The sequence below is a fragment of the Serinus canaria genome, chromosome 8 (assembly GCF_022539315.1).
Source record: "Serinus canaria isolate serCan28SL12 chromosome 8, serCan2020, whole genome shotgun sequence".
Taxonomy (NCBI): domain Eukaryota; kingdom Metazoa; phylum Chordata; class Aves; order Passeriformes; family Fringillidae; genus Serinus; species Serinus canaria.
Genome location: NC_066322.1, coordinates 15,611,495 through 15,637,279, shown reverse-complemented (window position 1 = coordinate 15,637,279; position 25,785 = coordinate 15,611,495). Strand labels below are relative to the sequence as shown.

Here is a 25,785-nt window from a genome sequence, read left to right as displayed (position 1 = left end):
GAGTTATACTATGTAGCAAAAAATAATTGTAGGTAAAAACCCTAGTGCATTTTGGCTGCAATACACATAAGAGCTGGCATATATGGCAATTAATTCCTGTGAGCAAACTGCAAGGATTAGGGCCCATATTTCTTACTACTCTACTGGCTACCTTCCAAGTTCAACCCTAAAGAAAAGGGTTGAACTTGGAAGGTAGCCAGTAGAAAAACACAAACAAAAACTCCATATAATATTTATCAACATTTCACTGAGCAAAAAGATTGAGTTCTAGCTCCTGGTAGGTAGAATGTGAGACAAGTTGTATGTACTCTTCAGCACAACTATAAACCAAGAACACCATTCAGTCCTACGAAAGATTAAAAGTGCATCAGGATGTTTCCAGCAGAAATAAAAATAGCATTAGTATCATCATGCAAGTCAAAACTTTGCCACTCCTGTGTAATGCAAATCACCACCTGAAACATTCCATACCATTATGACTACTCAGATTAGAGGCACCAAACCTCCTCTACTGATTCCACTCAAGACCCTAAAAAGTTATACAACTCATACTGTTAATTCCTAAGATAGACAAGGATACACCACATGTAAACACACAAAAAGCACACTTCCCCCAGGCACACTATGAGAGCCCAAGTACTTACCTGTCCTGGCAGGTAGAGTCTGAATATATGAAAACTCAGCAATAAATGAGTCACTTAAGATACAACTAAAAACTTCAATGATAGTATCAATCAAGATTTAATTTGAAACCAGTTTAGTAGTCAGCATGGGGAAACTTTTGAAATACTTAAACTACAGACATTTAAAACAGTAATACTTCTTACGCATTTTATTGCTACAAACTGGTACATCTTATCACAAAAAGCTACAAGGCATATTATAAACACATACTCTATTATACAGAGTGCAATGCAGTCCCCCAAACAGCCACACTCAACAGCACAATTTTTGAAGTTACTCATCCTGTACTATGAGGTAAGTATTTATAAGCTTACACCATAAAGCTTTTAAAATATTTACCTCAAAGACCCACCCTCCTTTTCGACTGATTAGACCAGAAGTTATTCTATCCAACTTTCAGTACACACACCAAAAAAATAGGATGCTTAAAAAAATATACAACACAATGTTTTGATCAGCTTTAACAGTCAGTTTTCTATAAAAAGCTCAACTAAAATAGTCTTAATTTCCTTTTAACAAAATCAGAAACACAGAGGAATTATATAAACAAGTTCTCCATGGAATGGAATGCATGCATATGGTGGGGAACCTTCAGATCCATTTGAGACTATTAAAAAGTCCGAGCCATTTTAGAGCAGAAATAAAAAGCTGGCTTGCCCCCACTAATTTATTTTCATTTTCTTGCACTTAGTTATCTTCAGTGTGGTCTAAAGTGAAGTCAGTTTGTTCTTCAGTTTCCTCCTCCTCTTCTTCCTCCTCTTCCTCCCCCTCAGCTGGCTCATCAGCTTTTTCTTCTTCTTCCGTTTGCTGCTCCTGAGCCTGATCATTAATTTCAAAAGGATTTTCACCCTGAAGCAGAAGATTGAAAACAAACACATTGATATTTATTTCAAATATAAAATCACACTCATCATTTCAGTGAATGAAAGGGGCAGCCACTAGGAAATGCTACATTATTTTATACAGCTTTTTAATAGTTGTGGGTTTTTTGCAAGAAAATCAAAACACGTTGGATTTAAAACTAGCAACACCACATCTTTATGCACATGGGAAATTGGGATCCCAAGAAACTCTTTCAATGAAAGTGGAAATGGCACTAAGAAAAAGCCAAATATGCTAAACACAGATTTCACTTCAACATTCAGAAATCAAAATTACATGCTTAAGTTTCAACATGTTTTAATTAAGAACTACAGCTGCTTCCTTTTTATCCCCAATTAAAACCAAGTGGGAACAGAAGTGTTTTGTTCGGCTTTTCCTTATTTACAGTCTTCATGCACTCTGAATAATTCTATGAAAAAAGGCAAACTCCTCAAAAAATGAAAAAGAAATCTAGAATTTATTACACTGACTATCCTGAAATTCATTCCATTGTCAACCTAGAAAAATTACCACTTTTCTCAGTACTTTACACATACTGGCATTCTGGGTTCATTCTTTCCCCACTTCATACAACTGCTCAGCACAACATACCTCAGCCTTCCTCTGGTCATCTACTTAAGAACTGTGAATAATCAATGAATAGTAACAACATGAACTATTAGGAGTTTCTTGGCTAAACTTCATTTCATGTTCATACATCTGATAAATCAAGTCTGATCTGAACATATGACACTAACCACCAACTGCACCAGGACTAGGATTTTAAGAGTATAAATTTAAAACAAGATACAAAAGAAAAATTTAATGCTAAAAATTTAATCCCTTGTTCTTTCTTCTCCACGCCAGTTAGATTTCTCAGGCAGAATCTTCCAGGTGGCTACTGAAAAATCAGACAGCTACAAAAATATTCAGCAAATGCCACAAAACAAAAACTTGGTTTCAGTATTATTCTAAAAATCAAGAGAAATTTTAAATCTAGATTTATATTTAACCTAAAGAAAGCAGAATTGAGACCATGTTTTTCCTGGAAGATTGCAGGTCCCAAATGCATGAATGCTCTGCTCCATCACATGCTTATATGAAAACTGAACTACTTCAGTCTCAGTTAATTATAAATTTGAATACAGATGAAAGAGATTTGCACAAACGGAAGCCAGATTCACCAGAACCTTCTCAATGAGATGTAAGTGTATTAAGTTCAGTCCACCACAGAAAACATCACTGCTAGGCATTGTGAAAACATCAGTGGTCTCCTCGTGAAGACAATCTTGCAAGTTTTCTCTCTTCAGTTTTTGAACTGATGAATAGCAAATTTCCATTCTCCCTTTTACCAGTCTCTCGCTAGGGGGCTGTATTGGACAAGGCATACCAGGCACAAGGAACTGGGAAGAGGTGGCTGGAAATACCAGCAGATATTCCAGGCTCTGCTATCCGACCATTTACAACCCTTCCTTAACAGATACACAACAGTTGTCTGAAACTGATTCACACACCCATCCATACATAATTTTTCAGCACAACTAATCTGACATCTTAAATCACAATTAACTTGGGCCCTGGCTTATACCTTCCCATATTTCCAAAAGACAGTATTGCTTTCTCTGAAAGAGTCCTATTGTTATGGCTCAGGCAGAATCATAAACCAGTTGAAGTTAATTCAGAAATAGCTAACAACAGTACTAGAGTCACTTAGCAAAGTAAGCTGCCCAACAGGAAAAAACTCTCCATTTTGCTAAAATGAATTCACCTGTTTCTCATGCCACATATCTACAACATAGGCTTCCATGCCTTTTAAATTCTCTCATCTCGTCAACTACCGTTGCAAGCTTTTGTTTTTGTCATGAAGCCTAAAAATTCTACAGAGTAAAAAGTAGTTGAGTAGTGTGCACACTATATTTCAGTACACACCCATGTGCTGCAGCTTTTGCTTCTAAATGTAAGATGGGAGTAATTTGTGCTCTGCAGTTAACATCGCATATAAAGACACTGCTGGTTGGCCTGAAGTTTTTTTTAGAGAATCCACTCAAAAATTGCCTAGATACAAGTTTTAAATGACAACCAAAAACTGATGAATCTGAAGGTGGCAGTTTTTGCTGCAAAATAATTTATCTGAGACAATGTTTTTTGACCGGCAAAATACATTAAAAGTATATTAAATCTGTAAGCTATCTAAAAGACAGAGGACAGAGGTTAAACTCTAGCAACATGGAAAAATGGCAAATAATTATTTTCTTGCCATTTGCATCTTACCTTCACATACAGCTCGTATCGTGCCTTGACTATAGGATTATTCAAGATGCTGGTGGCAGTAAGAACACTCTCCCTTTTTATTTGTTCTCTGTAGGCCTACGAAACAAATTTGACAGTGAATAACTATCACGTTCCTATAACAACTGTCACATGAATTTGTATTCATGGTCAGTTTCTGTAAATAAAATAATGAACATATGATAGTGTGAACTGCTTGTTCTTAGCATGTAAATCCAAACCACACAAACCTAACCAGTTAGGTTGAGTTGTGTTTATAGCTTGTTGCTTTAGCTTGATCAAAAGATGTATCTTGCTTATATAAGGGACTACAACCTGCTATCTGTTCTCATCTACAAACAACATCCAGGCTTCTCCATCACAGTCTAACATATTGTTGAAGGTGATCCTGCTCATTTTCATGGTCCCTTCCAACTCAAAACATTCTACAACATTCCACAATCACAGAAACTCATATGAAAAAACCCATAACTTTGGCAATCTTGCTTACTATCATGCTCACGCTACTCTTTCAACCTTCCTACCAGTCCTAAAGCTTATCACTATAAATTTTAACAGGGACAAATACAACTCTAATTCTAAACTGCGCTCAGTTGTCTTCAAATTAAAAAGATAACGGCCAAGAAAAGAGACAGTACGTCTATCTTGCTAGAAACACATGTGTTTTGCTTTTCAATCTGAGTAACAAAATGCTTCCAATATTTAAACTCTGTAAAGCAAATCCTCATCAAATGTAGAAGTGATTTCTAGTAACTCTCTCATGATTTTCTACTGGCAGCTATTAAGCACACCAATATTTCATTAGCTAGGGTGCTTAAGTGCTGGCTGCTTCCTGAGGTGTTAAGCTTACAAAGTGCAGTAAGGACATTACAGCTTTCTAGAGAACAAGCCCATGAACAAGAACAGAGAAATTACTTGCACCAAGAACTGTAACACTTTTCACCTATTTTTTTAAATAATATGTGGTGTCTTACTTGTTTTCCTTTTGTGTGATCAGGAGATTTTAAGTGTTGCTGAACTGAACTGTGCAATGCAGGAACATAGACACTGCAAGCACTGCAGTGAACAGTCTCAACTTTCATCATATGGTCATCAGCTGTAACCCCTGCCAAAGAAGATGCAACAAATCATTAACACAAAATGTGTTACTTTAGGCAACTGGAAAAGCAGCCTGTTTGATTTTTACCCAAAAATTAAGAGCTCTCAGTTAAACATGTCAAACTGAACCACTAGGAATATTCACCTAAATTCAGGCATCAAAATTAGGCTCTCTGAGGGCAATTTGGGAAGAGGAAGTTTTTCACTTCAATACTCCACCTCTTCACAGACTACAGGTGAGACCCAGGCAAAGCACAAAAATGGCATTGATTTTCAATCAACAATAGCCAATATCCTTAAAAATACACATTTTGATACAGCAAACAAAGCTTGACTGAAGTAACTGTACTTACTTATAAAAACTAATTTACTTCCTTGCCCTCCCTCACCATCAGGAAGAAGCACATGAATCCAACACCTCTTGCAATTTTTAAGTATTAGCTTGGTAACAGAACATTCTGATCTCAAAGGAAAACAGGCCCTCCAGTACTTCAGGAAAGTACAAAAGAATTTGTGGGATTGTTAAGAGGTTGCCTATATCCATTTTTAAGTAGTTTTTAGTATTTAAGTTCAAATTAGGTAATACTGCAACAGTCATTGCCTAAAATAAAGATTTCTTGTTTGGTTGTAGCTTGTAATCTGAAATCCCTCAAGCAAAGGGGAGGATATGGCACAGCCAGGCAGGGACACATTAACTGCTCCAGAAAACTGCCTGTAGGGCAGCCAAGGGGAAAAAATTCCAGGCCAAGATGCATCTTGGGTAACCAAAAAATGCTCCAGCTCCTACTTTTGGCACTGTCCCTCCAAACCACAGCAACTCTACTATTTGCACTTTCCCAAATCCTTGTATTTGACCACTGTCACCGTACTGCTTTATTACTCTCTCTTTCAGTCCACTGCATCCACCTGCTGTCACTCCTCATGCCTTATACTGAACAAGACTGTGGTAAAGCCCACAGAATTGTCTGTCAAGTACCCAGCACAACGTTCTCATCTTCTGACCAGGCTACCTGGATACCCAACAAACAAGGATTGCCATCTCCTGCTGGGCTTACATTCCACTGGGGTCAAAAATGGAGCAATGAGTCTCAACCAGGTACAGAAAAGATGTCAAAACTAACTGGTTTCATCCATTTTAACAAATTCAAAGAATGAAAGGAAAAAAAGACCAGGAGAGCTCCAAATTACTCACCTTCCATTATATCTTTTTCAGCAGCTTGGGAATTTTCCGTTTGGTTATTGGTCTGCTGCTTACGCATTGCTGTCTTCTTGAATTTATTCACCATACACTCCTACAAAGGGAAAAAATTGTAAATACCTATGATGTACAATTGTTTGCATTCCAGTATTAAAACTTAATAAATACTGGAATACATTCCAGTATTCCAGTATTTATTAAGATTTTAAAAATTCTATAGTTTATAACAAACAGTACATAATTGCTATTACTTCTTAAGGCACTACTTTCAACTGAAAAAGTAACAATACTTTAGAGACTTTGAATTTGCTTCATTTGCTTGAACTTGCAGTAGTATGTGCTGCACCAAAAGTCATCTACAAAATGATTAATGGTAAGTAAAGCATATTTTGAAAATAAATGGTAAATTGTAACTACAGTCTCATGTAGAAGTATTATACAGATCAAAACCAGCTGTCTTACATGAAGAAATTCCATCACTACTTTGTCAAATTTTGTTTGCTTCTGGATATGATCCAATGTCTCCTGGTGAGCTGCACTCTCCAGATGTGACTCAATTTCTTTTTCTTCAAACGTTCGAAACTTGCAAAATGAGCAAGTAAATGCCATTCTATCAAGAGAAATACATTAAATATTACTATTAAGACTCCTCAAAACGATGATATTTGACAAACCCAATGAGAAAGGGAAGAGGAAAAGCATTCTTTGAAGCAGCCTAAGTGAAAAAGAAAGGGAAAAAAAAACCTAGAGCTTTTCCATTACAAAGGAGAAGTGCTACATGAATCAAATATAAATCAGGCCAGTGTCAGAGTAACAAATTATCTATTTAGGAGACAAAAACTACTGAAATCAGAAGCCAGGCATTTAAAAGCCACATTATTCTGTGACTTCATCTATTGCAGCTCTCTACTTCCTGTCACCTTTTGTGGTACGTCTCGTAGGCACAGAATTATAGTCCAGCCAGGCCATGAATTCCTAATTATAAGTAATTAGAAGAATTCATTTAAAGCTCATTTTCCATACAAAAGCTATATAATCTTTATAAGTAAATATAAACTTCTCAGTACAATGAGGAAAACTCTCTAATCACTAGCTAGGATCATATATTGCACTGACATTGAACAGTTTTGTACAGTGCAGCCACTGCGCAAGACTAAAAGTTACAAACCTATGTACTTATTTTTGCTACAAAATAGTTGATCACAGATAGATACACACACACACATATAAAACTGGAATCAAACCAATTTCTAACAGCTTTTTAAGTCAACATGAACATTTATTTCAAAAGCAGTACCATTCTAATCTGCTTCTCAAGTGTGCACTGATGCACTTGTGGGGAAAAAGGGGTTAATAAATAGTGGATTTTATGATAGAACAGTGGTCCAATGAAACACCCAGTCTTCTAAGCCACTGAACTTGGGTGCCAGGTTTTGGCTTGAGGTTTTTTTCTTTATTTGGGTTAGCTTTTTGCTTTTGCTAGGGAGCAGGGGAAGTTGAGGGGTGTGGAAGGAGATCTTTCCCTCATTTCTTTCTTGCATTTTATTTTCCTAAAATCAATCCAAAGGAAAACAAGAGGTGTTCTTAGAGAGGCATTAAGGGCAAGAAAAACACTGTACACAACAGAAGTTACATCACAAACCTGTATCCATCACCATATTTTTCACTGTTTTTTTCTCTTCTACGCCTTTGCTTCTCTCTTCTGGCCTCAATCCGCCGCTTTTCTTCTTCCTCACTTTTAACTTCTCCTTTGCCATCTTAACATACAATTGAAGGATTAAAAACCAAATTCAAAACAAACAAACAACAGCAGAAGTACCTATCCTCCCTGTCTCCTCCACAAACACTTCAAAATGCAGACAAAGTCCCTCTAACAACCATCAATGGTTTGATGGCTTTCTCAAATGTTCTGAAAGTTTTGCTTTGTTTTCCTCCTCTAGAAACAGCCAATTTAAACATCTGCTTTCAGCTCTCCAGCTAAGGTTTTACACTCCAGATTACAGTCATAAAAGAAATTCTGAGTTAAAGCAACTCCTTCCCTGTTGTACCTAGCTATTAAAGGCCTCTTCAATAAGTGACCAGAAAAAGGTAACTGGAAACTCATAGAGAAAAACACAGTAAAACTATCCCATGTTTTTAGAGCACCACTGCTACAGTCCCCTTACATAAAAGGAAACTATCTAAAGGCTGTCTATTCTACTGTGAAGGCAGTTCCCAAAAGTGAAGCAAAGATTCTCATAAATGAGACAAGACAGTGCTGCTTCAAGGTGTGGTACCTAAACCGAAATTCAAGAACTTCATTATTTTTACCCACTAGATTTCACTTGGTTTCACAGAAAAATATTCCAAAGATTTTCAGCCAAAGAAATAAACCAGTTAATGGGTGCAGGGGGGAGGGAGAGACAAGGACAGACAGATTCACCACACAACAAAGCACCCAAGCAGACCTTCAGAGAAGAACTTGATTAAATTACCACCCGGCATGTAAGTAAAAGTATCAATGAGTAAATTAACAGAATTCAGTTCTACAGCTTTGAAGACTTCCAAGGACACTAACTTTTTGCCTAAGTGCACTTATGTTATGTCTTTAGTAGTCTATGGACAAAAAGAAACAATTAGAATATTATCCAGTGGGTAGTTTTAGACCAAAATAAAGAAGACTACTTCATTTTCTTTTACAGTTCAACCTCTGAAGAGAGGTCAGCCTCCAGGAAATCTACTTCCACCCAAACAGCAACAGAAAGGAACGCACAACAGCATCAGGCACAAACACCAGGACTGTGAAACACTCTGTGGATCAAGAAGTGTCACTGAATACTGAAAACATCTTCATGACTAACAGCTCCTGATTATCCCAAGGTTTAACATTCTGTAGCAATGAGTTTCAAAATTTACTGTGATCCAGAGAGGAGAAAAACTCTTGTCCATGAGACTATTTTTTTAAAAAATCAAATTGAAAACAAAAAAACCACCTACCTACCCACAGAGGCAATTCCCATACTGATCTTAGGATTTAGATTTCATTTAGTGCATTACCAATAACCCTGGAAATATTCAAAGGACCCCTTGTTTTACTGCTGTAAAAACCATCTGGTATGATATTCTGTGGTGTGAAATGGCCTCATAAATTGAAGTTCCTGTCCTGTGAAAAGCTGGGGAATGGAGACCTGAATCTATATATAAACTAAAATTTCCCTCTTTCCTTCAGTGCACTTATGCAAACTTTTAAAACAAAAAGACACTCAAACAATTTAAAAATAAACTCAAAATATTTACTATTACTTCAGGAAAATGAACACTCATTTGGCTGAAAATTTCCAGCCCTCCTTGCCCTCAAATGAGACTATGCCATATGCAACAGGCAGCATACAAGGAAAGAGGAACTAAAAGTAATTTCAGCCTTATCTCTGGATTTCTTTTTCTGTGTGTCTGGACTCACTACAGTTAATACACACTTGAACTGATTTTTGTAAACTAATAATAAACCTGTTTCATTAAAACTGTACATGAAATAGACCCCACATTCCTGACAGCAGCTCTCCAAGATAACTCAATCCACTTTATTAAAAGTGACTCACCTAGGGTTTAAGGGTGAGGTTGATCAGCTAGTGGGATAAATAACAGGATATGGGTGAGGAACCAGTGGGATGAACAACATTCAAGCAATGGAATGGTAGCAGGTATAGAAAACTACTTTTTTTTTCCCACAAAAATTTAAAAAAAAAAAAAGGCAAACGACAACATTTTGAAATAATCAGAGAGCAGAGACACAGTAAGCATGAAAAAACCAACCAAGTTACAGATAGATATTACAAACAACCATATTTCCACAGCCTAAATTTTTAAATTCTTTAAACAAAAAACAGGCAGCCATGCTACCAAATAACTACTTGAGGTCATAAACACAGGCTTAAAAATGTAATCTCTCAAAGTCTCACAAACAGAATACCTACAATACCTTACCTGACAACGCAAACTGACTTACCTCCAAAAGTCTGATATCCAAGATCATAAGCATCTCTTGTGAAGTCTTCATATATAACAACTGCACCACTTGTATCAACTTCAATTTCCTAATAAATTCAAATCCACAAATTAAAAAAGCCATATATTCTAAATCCAGAAAGGCAGTGTAATTTACATTATTTCCAATGATCTGTTACTTGCTAACTTTTAAATACGACAACAAAAGAAAGTGAATTATCTTGTGGAACTCCATGTACAAACACTTCTAGCTCTGCATTTCTCCAAAATGCCTTACTAAATCATTTTCACAATCAAAATAGTTTTCTATACAAATATTTTGACTTCCAATCCAGACTTTTACTTAGTTGAGAAGGTGTTAATACCCTCACTCGAAAAGAAGGGAAATGCCATTCCAGTCTTGCAACATTAAACCAGGATATATATAGACACATGCTTAGCTTACTAGTAACATTCTCACATAGTGTTGCAACTGATCTGTCTGGAAGGAAGGGACTAATCTTCCTATCCTAACAGAGAGTACCTTTTAACACTGACCCTTTTTTATTTACCCTCTCTCTTTGATGTGTCTTATGTCTTAGCCATTCCTTCTCACTTCTGTTTAGTGATCTACTTTGTACCCACCCAAGCAGGCCACAGCTGCATGAGCTCAAGCTGTCTACCTGTGGCAATACGAGAACTGTTCATATGAGAGCTCCCTTGTGCATTACACTAACAGGGAGGGTCTACAAATACACCTTAAAACTCACTTTCTAGGCTATCTGCACAAGGTGTATCTTTCACACAAAATCAACTGCCACCAAAATAAGACGGTTTTAGATAAAGTGAAAAAAACCCAAAATCATGTTCAGAAGACCTTATCTAGGTTTAATGTTCAATTTGGTAACTCCAGTTAATGAATTGTGTGTCTTCAGGAATACTATTCAAACTTCTCAAAGAATCAAAACATTTTCCAGTTCTGGGAATCCTTACCTCTACAGCAGAATCCTGGTAAGATGTCTTCATGTCTATTAACATAAAATGAGAAACAATGCAAAAGTGCTGTCACTGACAATTCATTTAAAGACAATAAGACATTTAGGAAAAAAAATCAGCTCGTTATGCAGGGAAGATTGTCGACATTTACAATTTCACATAGTTTAATAATACTGTTAAACGTAAAATCAGTTACCCTTAGAAATACAAACTAAACACTTTTAGAAGCAATCACCTATATCTAACACCAAAACAAGACTTTCAAGGTTGAAAGGACAACACAATTTTGAGGTATATTTTCATTCACACAATAGATACCAACTTCAAAGTTTCTGTTAGTTGTTACCCACTTTTTAGTTTTCAACTACATGATACTGCTTAGGTCTTTCAGTTCAAGTTTCAGAAACTGTAAAACTACTCAACATTTTCTTCCCCCTAATCTCAGAGCCACAGGACATGCTGCATTCTTGCAGGCACTATAGATTCCACTTCCTAAAGTAACCCAAATATTATGTATTGGTCTTTGGATCGTGGAAATCAGTGAGGGGGACAAAATTATAAATTAGAAGTGTTGTGCCTGAATGTAGCTTAGAAAGGAGAATGTACAAAAGTACTGAAAGAACTTGGATGTGCATTTTAGAGACCCTTTTCATAACAACCAAGCTGATGAGACCACCAATAAAGTTCCCTATACAAAAGGCAGAGCAGCATGTTCTATACAACCAGTTCCTGGAACTGGTACAGTACTCTTGACATTACAGTGAAGGGAACAGTTATGTAATACATAATAATGTAACCAGAATAACGACATCAAAACCAGAATTCATGCCTCAAAGTCTCTGCCAAGTCTGTGCATTTGCCTTGTAAACTATGAGTTACAGCAACTTTAAACTATTTTCACGGGTGATTTAAAACCAAACTACATAAAACACTGCACATAAAAATTACTAGGAAATCACAAGCATAAAAACTAAAATCTGTCTACTGTACACACTGTTCACAATATATAATACTCAAGTCTACATTCCCTCAAAGCGAGTACTTTATTCAAACCTCACTAGTGACTTTTTTCTCCAACTTTGACTGCAATATAAAAATTTAATATTAGAGTTGTAGAATATCTTTATAAAAATTAAAAAAACCAAGCATCACTAATACTGTTTGCATTTAGTTTATCTATCTCATTTACAATTCTTCTTATCATTAGAGCATTTCATTTACAAGTGGGAGGCATCTCTTTCTGCCTCTCATAAATTATTATGTAACAGTTTTTGCCATTTTTGCAGTTTCCCTCCTTTTCCCTCTCCTCTTCACCCACGCCTTATACTTTATTTTAACTGCACTGCAGTTGATGCTACTTTTTATATCCAAAGAATTTGGACAGCATGGCCCAGGCTCATGCAAGAGCACATTTTAGTATTTGTCAGGCATTGTCTCTTCAGACAACCTGAGCTCTGACATGATTTTTAGTGGTGAAAATTTGCCTGCAGGAAGTATCATCATGAAGTCTCAATGTGACAGTCTTTAATGGTACATATCTGAACACACCAAAATATTCAGTATCATCTAGCAAATTATCTTTGCTGTAGGAAAGTTAGACATGTAAATTCCTAAAATCCACTGTGGACTATTTGAAAGGTAGAAAACAAAGAATTACAAAACACTACATACAGCCCTCTTCCTGAATATTAAAATGAAGTAACTTCTAATGAATAAAAAAACCCCGTAATTTTAACTTAATTTTGACACTTGCTACTTACTAGGTGATTTTTTCTGGCTCAGCTTCAAAACAGGCTTTGTCATTTTGGGTTTCTTGATAAATGTCCCACCAGGTTTGTTATACGGCTGTGGTATCATTTTTCTTTTTATTCCTCTTGCAGCAACTGCTGCAGGACTGGGTTTGTTATGATAGTCAACGACAATTCCAGGTCTGTGCATTCCGCCAAAGTCTCCCATATGCTGAAAATTTGTGAAATCAAGAGGAAGGTATTAGTATATGAAAGCAATGTCAATAAAACAACTACTTGGTACAGTATGACTGTGCCTTAACTAAAATCTGTGTTCTAGAGCAAAATGCAGGAGGAAACTTAAGCTCCTGGTCTGATGTTTGTTTGTGCAATGGCTTTGTGGGTGTTTGTTGAGCAGAACTAATACTTGGGTATAAACTCTGTTTCTGCTTATTCAGAACCATTGTCCAGGCAATGAACATATCTGTCATATCTCAGCCTAACATCTTGGCTCCTCTCTTCAGATTCTCTAGATAATGAATTCCATCTCCCTCTGGGGAAAAATAATAAAAAAAAAAAAAACCACACCAAAAAAACCCAAAAAACCACAAAAAAAAAAAAAAAAAAAAAAAACCACCAAAAAAAACCACCAAAAAATCAGATCAAAAGAAAAAAAAAAAAAAGCTTTAACAAAAAAAAAAAAGCTTCCTTGCTTTGCATCTTACACAAAATGATAAAGTAGTGATCTGAAAACTGAGTAAAGGTTGCCCACTGTGGAATCCTGATTAATTGAAGGAAGCCCATTCTTTCTCTTATCTATCTTTCCACTGAATTCAATAAACCAGAATTTTTAAGTTGGGCCTGGAGAGAGTGATAAAAAAACAATGCAGCAATAGGAAAGAACATTCCATTGAAAGACTAAACCTTTCCACTATTTCTAAAATCATGTACAGTCATTTGTGGATACTTGTATATGAAAGTTACCTCTCTGAAGACACAGAATAAATGAGTAATCTGAAGAGGGGATATTTTCAAGTGCTAACATACTTCTTACTATTAACTTAATTACTTGATTAATAAGGGCAGAAGAGAGCCCACAGACTGGATGAGTGACTTGGATAAGCAGAAATACATCTCTTTCCATGAGAAGAGAATTAGTATTACACTGTCAAAAGAACATAAAAATAGCTTCAAAACCTTTAAGGAAAGCATTACTTTTTTAAAGCAGATTTTAAATGACAGACAGAATGTACCAACACAGGCACTTTCCATAATCAGAAGTCCATGCACAAGATCTCCATGTTAATTTATTTAGCTGAGATAGCTACAGACTGCCTAGCATGTACATTTACATCAGACAGAAATTTAACATGAACTACACACTGAATAATTTTAAGTTCAGGTTTTTTTAAACAGACAATCTACCTATTAAAGGTGCAATGCATTTTACATATGGTAAGTAGTCTAGCCTTTACATTCTCCTTTATAACATAAAAGACTAAAAGGATAAATTTCAAAAGCAAATTAAAAAAGAACTCAGTTGTAACTCTGCACAAAGCTTTCAGATCCAAATGAGTTCTGAAAGAACAGCAAAAGGTTCAAGAATGTAACATTTTCAGTTTCACAAGCAGAGAAATGAAGATTAGAATCTTTTTCTCATACCATGCTACATGCTAGCTAACAGCCATGTGCAAATCTGAGCTAAAAGTTGAATATGGCAACTACAATACTCAAGAATGCTGCAAAGTAGACTTTCTGGAACAAAACCACCACGCATCTTAAGCATATAAAAGACCCAGTAAAAAATAATTTTCCTCTACACTTCAAGCTGTGTAATTTAAACTTAAAGAATCACTTCCCAAAGAAATAGAGCACGCTCAGGAATTTTAAAAGGTAAGTTACACCTAGAGGCACAGGCAGAAAGGTGTTCACTGAATATTTCGTGCTTAAAAATAAAAATCAAAATTGGGATTATAAAACCAAGACAAAGGGACACCATCAACCTAAAGTTAGTATTTCTGTCAGGTTTGGGGTTTTTTAATTCTCTTCTGCTGTATTTTTTTTTCCCTAGTGATCCCCTTAATGCTTAACATTAAGCATTACTTCCTCAAACTGATCAATCTTTTGCATACAGTTAATCATGCTGTTTCTAGGACATATACTTTTTATATCCCATACTGGAAAGGAATCCACTGAGAATCACTTAGAACTTCAGTCTTCAAAACGAATACAAGTAAGAGGACCAGGCATACTGTGTGGAAATTAATTTCAGTTCTGTGAAAGGACTTGATTTCAGGTTGATGATGCCCCTTTAACCATGCTTTAACCCTGAGAAAGAGTCACTGTAACTGCTAGCCACTCACCTTTGCCATTTCCTCCCCATCACCCTTCCAATAAACAAGTCAGAATAAGAATTAAGTTTAAAAGAAGACTTGATGTTTGATAAAACATGTACTCCACATATTAAAGAATTAGCTCAACTTTTCCCTTTACATGAACCAAAAACTGCTCTAGCGTTCACAACCTGGGTTTTATTTTTTGCTTATACATTGCACCTTTAACCTACTCAAAACTTCAAAAGACTTTGAATTCAACTTTCACAATATTCAAATATTTCCCCACCAGCAGCAGAGATGCTAGTGTTTACAAGGAAAAATGAAAGTCCTTTTAATCCCTTTTAGACCAAACCTACTACTTTTATCTTCACCTTTCAAACAAAAGGAGAGATTTAACAAACCTTATCAACTAGTCTATTACTCATTTCTTTCAGCAGAAAGAGGGACTGGGTTCTACTTGAAGACAGCTTCAAAGGGATAAACAACATTGTCAACCACGATCGTTTGCTTGAACAAAACCCCCACACTGTACTGCACAGTGCATTCATTTTAAAGCAGTGGTCTTGAAAGGGTTTAAAAGAGTGTCTAGTGAAAAGAATCTGAAAAGATTCTGTACTTACTCCTCGGCCTCGGCCTCTGCCTGTTGATGGTCCTCCAAAAGCATCATAGTTTCTGCTTCCAAATCCACTTTCAGGATAAGCAGGCGTTCCTCTCCCCCGAGAGCCTACAGGTGCAGGCTTCATATGGGGTGAAGAAAAACTGCTGTAGGAAGAGTAACTCTCTCTTCCTCTGTCCTCCATAAACCCAGGCCTCAATTTTGAACGGGAGTAAGGTGCTTCCCAGCTAGACCCGCCCTGGTTTCTACCTCCGAAAGAGTCAAGGCTATTCCGGTAGGAGTTGTCAAATCGACCACCATAACTACCTCCGAAGCGGCTTTGTTCGGGTTCATTATAACCATAGCCAGATCTGTACAGATCTCGCCCACCCAGAGAAGACCCGGAGTCGTAAGACTCATAAGGTCCAAACCTGGAAAAGTTGCACAGTGAGGAGAAAAAAAAGTAAGCTTACTAATGTTATACATTTCAAAAGACAAGTTATCAGTTGACATTTATCAACTAAAATCAATTCATTACTATACTGATCTGTACAGTTGTGTTATTGTTTAATCTTGATTAGGGCTGGGCAATTCACACTATGACCAGACAGAAAGCTATCTGAGCCATTTTTGCTACAAACAATTCTAAAGTTCAGTATACCTGAACTTTGTTTACTTAAATTTCCAGCAACATTTATTACTACAACATTATTGGAGCCCAGCCCTAGTCTCACAAAAAGAAATCACCTACAGACATTCAAAGCCTAGTCAAACTCCCCTTTCTTCAAAATCATACCCTCACAGTCTAACAGTTAAACAGCAGTTAAGAGGCAGCTTAGTTCTGAACTGAGAAAAAAAAAAAGAAAAAAAAAAGTTTTGGCTTTTTTAGTGGTACAGTTGTGAGTTCCAAGTATCCCACAGTTCTCACTGTAAAGGAAAAATACATATGCTCTTCTGTTCACATTTTTTCTTGCTGAAATTTTTTTTTCCCTATAAAATTCAGTCTCACATCAAAGAAGTTCATGGTCTTCAGTGTATCCAGCTTTCACTTGCAGACCATTAGGTCTAGCAACTCAAGACTTTGAAAGTCTCCCCAACGCATGCACAGCGGACACAAAAAGAGTCCCTGGAATTTCAGAGTAAAGCAAAAGGAGCTACAATCTTCAGCTATTTATCAAGAGTTTGCTTTGCCTGGGACATGGGCAGTGTCAGGCTAGAAATCAATATCTGTAACTGCTTGGAAGGGAAACACATTAGTGTCCCTGCAGGGTTATAACAGGGTGATTGAGCAGCTGGGAAAGACAATCCCCTAATTGATAAAATACAACCTACAAGAGACTCAACTTACTAACTGTATCTACAGTAAACTGAATGCCTTCATTTTAAAATCTGTTCATCACAGAAGACTCAAAGACACAGAGAAAATGACACTAGAAAAAGTCCATGCATAACAGGTTACATAGCAAGAGACACTTTGGTGTCCAAGTAGTCATTCAACCTCCATCATATGCAGATTACTATATGGTAGGTACGGCTCATTCCTCAGTCTCTGCTCAGACTTGCAAATCAATATTAATGTTCATTATTAAACAAGTTATACTTAACTAAATGCTTAATAGAACCAAGCAGCAAGACACAACACTTCTCCAGCCTCCCTCTTTAGTATTGTCCTTGCCCAGTGGCACCACAGTGACTACAGACAGGAACCACACAGTAATCTGGCAGCAGCCAGACAAAAATTCAAGGATGCACACAAGAAAACCATCAGATTATCTACGTTTTCTTCACATTTTATTGCCTCCAAGATAGAATCACTACTCTGAAATGCATGCTTCTTTGAATGCAATTTTAAGACCTAAATCAAATCAGCTGCTCCCTATTGTTTTCATCTGAAAGAGCAAATAGTACCCTAGCATTAAATACACAACTTTCAGACCACTGCATCAGAATTTTTAGTTTTAGAATATTCCATCAAACAAGGCAGCCCAGAACATGCACACAGTTTCAAGTGTAATCAGTACCTTCCAATGGAATAATCTGGACATGACTTTCAGATTCAATACCAAGACCACTTGAGCACTGCACATTTAAACCAAAGGACACATACCCTAAATGTTCCTTGAAAACGGAATGTTGATAGATTCAGTCTAAGACACTAAAGCAATTAGGTCTAGTCCGCTATGTCAGAAATGGTGTGTCAGGCCAATCAGCTGCAAATTGCTCAACAATACTGAAAAAAAACCTTTGCTATTTTCATTAAGACGCACTGTTCCGCTGTCAAACTTTCCCACAAAAATGCTGATTATTACAAGAATCTAGCACTTACAGTTTAGTATTTGCCAGTATTTATCAAACATGAAGACTTAAAATGAAAGTGTTCATACAAAATCATAACAACATGCCTCAGGAACACTTAAGTTAGAAGAATGATTTAAACGTAAATTGGATTTGATCGATTCTTGGGACAACTGAAGGATTATTTTACCTGTTACCACCACCACCACCTCCTCCGCCTCCACCTCCATGACTCTCCATCCCATAGGATTGGTTAAGGTAAGAGTCCATGGATCGTGGGCCACCATAGCCTCCATGCCCATAATCCCGGTCCATGTCTAAAAAAAGAGCAGAAAAATGTTTATAAAGAAAGCAAGTGAGAATTCTTATTAAGTAATCTAGCTTAAATTCTTAAGTAAGAGGTTTACTCATTGCCACAGTGCTTACAAACAAAATACAAAACTGACAGTTGCAAACAAATTTTGACACTATGATTAGAGAAGCCACGTGTCTTTGTCATCATCTGAGCACCTCCTGACTGGAATAAAGTTCCTAATTTTTCCCAATAGCAAGTAACTCAGGATTATTGTTCCATCAGTTGGAATCATCATTAATTAAGAGAATTAAATTAAGATACCTGATGTAGAATATGTCTGAAGTTGTAGAGAATTAAGAACACTTCCAACCCTTTCATAATACAAAGAGCTCAGAGGCTCTCTCTATCCAATGCCCCAAGAAACCTTTATTCTCACTGAGACCCTGGGTCAAGGTTACAAGCTGTCATGCTGCAGTGCAGTCTCTGTATATAGGCTAGAGTCAAACAAAAGAATTTTCTGCCACCTAGCACAAACAAAAATCCACCCAAATCAGCACTGAGCCACAGCTCACTAACTGCGCTAAGGTGCTGGTATTTCACAGTCAAATTGATGTCACTTCATGACATCTCAGCATCTTGTAATAAAGTCTGGCAAAAGAACCAACTTCCTCCTCAGCACTGGAAGGTCTACATAAAAATTCTGGGCAAATAATCACTCAAATTCAAAGCACTAAAACAATGCTGCAGATCTGCATAACGATTATGATCCACTGTCTTCCTGTAATGTACACAATCTGCACACTTCACTGGCATTCTGGAGAACAAAACTACTACCCAGTACCAACCAACACCAAGGTTTGGGTAATACCAAGAAAACCTGGCAAGTCAAGATTCACAGAAAAAGTAACACAGAGAAGGAATGAACACAGGAAGGATAAAAATAAAACCAAGTAGCTGTTTACTCTGACAAGAGAGAGTATTTTATACATTTCAGCATCTCCACATGTTAACCACTGATTTTTCCAGGACAATTAGCTCTCCTGAAGTCATAAGAAGTTGTCCTATTTAAAGAAATACAGTAACTTTCTGTGCATATCATTTCATGAAAATAACTGTAGTGCTGAAAATACACTGAAAATACATATATAAATGTAATCCCATTTGTACCTAGTTCCTGTTAGCACCAAGTCATTGTAATTTATTTTCTTGTATCTGTCAACAATTAAAATTCTGCAAATTATATTAAGATGACTGTATCACTTTTACATAGATATTCTTAGCATGCCTGAACAGAGACTCCAACACATAACGATCTACTGCTAATTTTTATTCTAATGATGATAATGATATCATCTAAAAAATGACAGAATTTTTATTCTAATGATGATAATGATATCAGCTAAAAAATTAAAGATGATACTTCTGGGAAAAGAAAAAAAACTAGAAGTCACGCTGTACCTTTTCATATTCTGAACATATACTAAAGATTTAAAAACCAAAGCACTAAAAAACCTTTTCAAAATACTAATCATGTAGCACCACCCATGATCAACCTAAATTGCAAAAAGTTACAGAAAAAAAAACTGATGAGGCTTCTAATAAAAACATCTAATGCTCCTCTCTGGTTCTTCTGAATAATCTGCCACCTAATCTAGTACATTACCCTCAAGACTGTATACATAAAGATGCAGACCAGCAAAGAGAGAAGATAGTCAACAAAATGAACTGAGTTTCACAGAAATTAAGATTGACCATGGGATCATCTAATCTCAGATCCAGGTTGTTAGGTTTTTTAATACAGGACAACTAATCAAAAGACATACATTCTGAAAACTGACATACCTGACTTGAAAGTACCCAATAATTTACCTTAGTTTCACTGGCTCCCTATTATCTACAGGCCCTAAGATGGCACAAAATCAGTGAGGTTAATAGTTGAGAACTGAATCAAGTCATCCAACAAGGAAGAACACAACATTCTGTCAAGATCCTTGCCACTACAATGCAATTCTACCACAGCACAGGAAGTAGGGACCAATGTTATGCATATGCCAGCAGCTCAGTATTGGAAAAACACAAAAACTTTTATGTACAAAGAACTCTTCTAAAAAGAGGTTTTAAAAGCGTCATTTTGAAATATATTTTTAGTCTAAAGTTTTTAGCATGAAAGCAAACACTAAAATACGATTTACAATCACAAGATAACTTCTGACTTCCACACTTGCTCACCACTCCTTACTCAGTTCATGTTATATAACATCAGCAGTCTTGCTACAGAGCTAGGCCAGTCCCTAAATCCACAAACCCCTGCCTTCAGGACATCAGCATCATCTCCTTCCTACCAGTAAACAATTTATTCATCCCTTTCCAGACTCACTGCCCTGCATTTACCTACATTATAATATACTCACATTTGAAAATGGTTAACACGGGATACAAAAGGTACAAAGACATGAAGAGGGATGATCACTTGAATGGTTTACAGCAAGAAACTGGAGGGAGCAAATGAAATTTAAAAGTAACAAGCTAAAGAAGGATCCAACTCACTTTTCACAAAACAGACATAAAAGTCCCAGAACCAAGCAACAAGTAGTAAGTTACTAATGATTAACAGGGATTTAAGACAGAATCTAGATAAATCAATTGATAAGAAATTCAAAGCATGTCAAACACAGACTATGACTGGGAAAGTCCTCAAGCTGCAAACCAGTGAAGGCATATAAATATACCAAAGGAGTATTTGTACTATTTGTTCCATGCCTCCAAACACAGAGTGACATACAGGACATTGGTGAGGTAGGACAGACACTTTTGACCTGATCTACTGAAGGTGACCTTATAATCTCCTTCCAACTATTTCATTAACTGTTCCACACTGCTGATCAGTTAACCTATCATTCCATCCACTGCCCTCTTGGTTCAGTCATCAGCTGCAAACTTTGCCAAAGATTCCTACATTTTATACTTCATGCCCAGAGCATGACAAAGAAACTGCATTCAACTTAAGAAGTACAGTATTTCTTCAGGTATTAAACTTTCCTCTCAAAGTATGTTCTTCAGACAGGCTTTATCCTTAAAAGGGGGAAACATACAAGATAACAGTAAATATTCATTTAGATAAAAGAAAATAGAAAGGACCTTAGTGTAGTAACTAATTAATAATCACTGCCACCACCAGAAGATATAGAGAAGTTTCCTGTCTGTGCAAACTCAATGTGAAATTGTTTCACATGCAGAGAGAACATGTATTTAAGCATTAGAGAAAAAACACGAGGAACTGCATTCCAGGGTCTTAAACCAAAAATTCAAATGAACAGTAGTTCATTTAAGTTTAAATAGTAACTGCATATTAAAGAAACCTTTGAAGAAATATATCTGTGTATCTATGAAAACCAATTAAAAATAAATTAAAAAACAGTGGTCCATATTCGCTCTTAAAGCTTAAAAACAAGAGAGTGAACCTGTGAGATGAAGGCTTTATCAAAGCATCTGAAACAAAGAATTTATTAACCAAATAAATCAGGTTTTGACATCTGCAGCTTCTTGCAAAAATACCCTGAGGATCAATGAGCCATTGAACGTAAGTAGGGAAATAGTTCTTTACAAGTTCTTCTATCTGGTTTTTAACTTATCAGTTGCATTGAAAAGAGGGGAGAAGAGCAACATCAAAGGTGAAAATAATATATTATCTCTAAATTTAAAAAATTGAATACTAAAACACAAGTTTAATTTAAAAATTAAAATGTTAACGTATATGTATTTCTTCAGATTAATAAAAAAAAAAAAAGCCATATTTCGTGGAGAGTTCATTTAAGATAGCTGCAAAATACATCTCAATAGCCAGTAAAGAAAAAGCAAATTTTTCCAAAGGAAGAGAACTACAAAGTAAACAAACAGTAGGTAAGACTCAGAATCTCTTGGTACAAAAAACTCAATTTTAAAGAAAAATATTCAGAGCAGAGAACATTGAAATCATTCACAGCATAAAGAAATAATTTTAAACAGTGAGCTCCATGTGAAGCAGATGAAAAGGCTAAGAAAATGAAAAAGATCTTGCAAAATAAATGATAAATTAAAAAAGCTAAATTTTGACTACCAGAAGCTTAAGGGTCTGCTGTGCAACAGGAAGCAGTATTCTTTCCAGGCACATCACATTTTCATAACACCATGTCTAGGTTGTTAGCATCACAACCTTGTCATTAGGCCATCCTCCCTTCCAGACTAAAAGGACAATAGCTGCAGTAACTAAAATATTAACATGAATATTTAATAATATTTCTGCTAACAATAGTAGCAATTTATTCCAAGCAGCATGTCAACTCTGGGCTCAAGCTGAGCCGTCAGGAAGGGACAATGGTGCAATTACAGGAGTCAGCAGACATACAACTGAAAGTGCTTCCCACTGGCTGAAAGTTTCCAACAGGAAGAACCCTGCCAAGAGCCCAAATGAAAACTAGGCAAAGATGAGAACTCCCAGCATCTACCCTCTGCTGCCTGTCTACTGAACCCCACAAAACAGCCTTCAGTCCCCTGTATAGAACCTGGGTAAAACAATTTTTATGCATGCCTTGCTCATGTACATAGAATGTATAAACAGTCATGGTAAGTTTCAAGCTGCATACATCATGATTAAACATCTGTAATAACTACAAATAACACAAAGCTTAATTAACACAAAGAAAGCTATTATTACAGAGGTACATGAAAGGAACATTCTAATTGTACACTACACATTTGATTAGTTACTTCCCCTACAATGAGCCTGGATTCACTTTAATATTTGTGTCATCAGACCTCAGAAAAGCAAGTTCTGGTTAACAGTTACAGTGAATATTCCAGTAAGATACTTAAACTGGCACTTAAGAATAACAATTCATTCTAAAAATCAAGTGGATATTTAATTAGTACTCAATACAGAAGATGAAAACACGAGGCTATATATTTATTTATTCACTATTAATTTTGCTATGCAAAAAGATAAACGCAAAATAATACAATTGGGGGAAAAAGCTAAGACTCGAGAAATGTGTAACAAAAATTACTACACTACAATTAAAGATGTATCTAATTCAACGTGTTATTTCCATATAACAGCTAGCAATGGTGTCAAGCGAAGCAACAGCAAGCACTTACTTGACAGGATCTGTAAACGTAGCTTGGATACAGTATCAGCAAAGCTTTTATATTAAGATCCTTTTAACACTTGCTTGCATGCTGGCAAGAGATGTCAAAACATTTCTTGAGTCTTTTCTAAACTCATAACTTTAATCATCTTACCAAAGTATGTGCACTCCGTTTTGGTTTATCTACATAGTATTTTTGACAGTGCAAAAAAAAGAGATAGATTTTGGTCTTGGCTTTGCATATTTTTTCTATACTCCTTTCCAAAGTGTTAGTTAAAGTAAACTTTAGGGGGTCAAAAAGTAAATAAAACCCAAGCAGTTACAGGTTCTGGTTTATATAAAAAAGGAAAACATCCTTCTTTTCAACAAAAACAGCACTCTGTAAGAATATACTGGTTTAGGTAAAAAAAAAAAAGCATAATCTTAAGAAAAGTCTGTATTTCTACCCCACCCCCCCATCCCCACTCCTTTATCTCACAATTTTTCATTTGGAACGTGCAGTTCATGTTGACATGCCCAAGATGAAAATCAAGTCTCACTCCCAGACAGTTACAACTCCTCCAGAAAACAACATGAGCACTTAAACCATGTCACGCACTTTAAAAAACCCGTTTCCTTTTTTGCTTTTGTTAACACTGATCGTTCAGCCCCAACTCTTTTTACAGGTTAGACGTATTTATAGCTCATACCTGAGACTGACCCACTGGGCATGTTCACACCACAATGCATGGGGGTATCTGGGAATCTCCAATCTCTGTCTTCAGCTGGAGAGGATGGGTCAGTGAGAATGACTTAGTGCTTAGCAAGAGCTGGAGGGGAGAGACAGGGAGCCGCAACAAGAGGCGGCTCTCTCTCCTGTCGGATCTCCAGGCTCCTGACACGACCCCCTCAAAGAGCTCGCCCCGAGCTCCCCCCGGCTCTGCCCGCGCCCCCCACCCACCGCCGCCCCCTCGCCCCCCGCTCGCCCCGCGCCCCCAGGGCGCCTCGCCCCGCGGAGCGCCGCCCCCGCCCGCGCTGCCCGCCCGCCCGCACCGCCCCCGGGGAGGGCCCTCCTCCCGCGCAGCCCTCCCGCCGCCGGCCGCCGCCGCAGCTCCCCCAGCCCGGCAGTGGCGGCGGGGGAGGAGGACGAGGACGTGGGTGAGGGGGGGTCCGTCCTACGTGTAACAAAGCGGTCGCTGCCATTTTGAGTCACGGCCGGGACCTGCAGCGGCGGCCGGGCCCTGCCCTTGCAGCGGGGGAGCGCCCTCACCTTCCCCGTAGTCCATGGCGGCGGCGGCGAGCGCTGCTGGCGGGAAGGTGGCGGCGGCTCCGGCGGCTCCCAATGGCGCCTTCCACCACAACGAGGCGAGGCGGGATCCGCGCACTGCACGCACTGCCACGGCGCGCGGCGATTGGCTCCGTCGGCGCGTCACGTGACTGGGCCGGCCTGCAGGGAGCCCGGGCCCGGACCCGCCGCGCACGGCGCCGCGCACGGGGCCTGGCTCGGCCGGGTCACGAGGGAGGCTGCGCGGCGGCCATTTTGAGGCCTGGCAGCCGCCATTTTGTGTTCTGGCGGCGGGCCCTGTCATGCTTGAGGTCGCTGCAGGACGAGTGGCGAGACATCCACACCGTCACCCTCCCACACACGCCCCGCGGGCCCTGGTGAAGTAGTTCAGAGTACGTTCCGCAGCAGTCAGGCAGTGCCCTCGGTGGCACCCCTGCAGCTGCACAGGCCTGGGCATGAGGTGCCCCATCCATGGGCCCGGCCCAGTGTGAGCCGCTGCTGTGTTACGCAAACCAAGCGGCTTTGCGAATAAACTGTTTAAGAAATGCCCTCTGTGATGCCCCCTTTGTTGGACCTAACACCACCGGTTTACCTAAGAAAGAAATTCTTTACTGCATGGATTGTATCACGGTCAGGTGTGAGGTGATCCTGCCCTTGGGGGAGGTTGGGACTAGATGATCCCTAAGATCCTTTCCAACCCCTTAACATTCTATGATTCAGTGAATCTGTGATGCATCAGTCCCCAGGCAAAGCATTTTGTGTCTGTAACAGGCTACACTGTAACACTCAAAATGGCTGATGTTAAACACAGACTTCATTTGAGGTTAGTTGTAAGGTAACACTGTGCTCCTCTACGCAGCTTGAAGATTTGAAGAAACAGACTTCGCCCAGACACATGATCATGAAAAAAATCCTCAACGATCTGTGTTAGATCACATGAGGAGTATGCCACTCCTTAGAGTTTCTTAATGTTTTATACAACCCTGAAATAAACAAAAAGAAAGGGTGGAAAAGAAAAAAGGAAAATACATGAGACGGTAATGAGCAGATCTGGTACATAA

At 37.9% G+C, this 25,785-nt stretch overlaps 1 protein-coding gene across 2 annotated transcripts; it reads right to left on the bottom strand.

Moving 5' to 3' along the window:
- Positions 1-817: 817 nt before the first annotated feature.
- Positions 818-25,043, bottom strand: ZNF326 (zinc finger protein 326). 2 transcript variants are annotated; one of them, XM_009088549.4, is made up of 13 exons: positions 24,710-25,043; positions 24,150-24,224; positions 18,233-18,359; positions 15,773-16,178; positions 12,850-13,048; positions 11,087-11,121; positions 10,116-10,203; positions 7,773-7,887; positions 6,593-6,740; positions 6,125-6,224; positions 4,809-4,939; positions 3,817-3,912; positions 818-1,533 (listed from the first exon to the last, which is right to left on the bottom strand). In XM_009088549.4, the coding sequence occupies exons 1-13, from the start codon at positions 25,026-25,028 to the stop codon at positions 1,372-1,374; spliced, it is 2,001 nt and encodes a 666-aa protein (XP_009086797.2). In that variant the 5' UTR covers positions 25,029-25,043; the 3' UTR covers positions 818-1,371. The 2 variants fall into 2 exon arrangements, with proteins under 2 accessions (XP_009086797.2, XP_018767802.2); XM_018912257.3 differs by lacking the exon at positions 24,150-24,224.
- Positions 25,044-25,785: the final 742 nt, after the last annotated feature.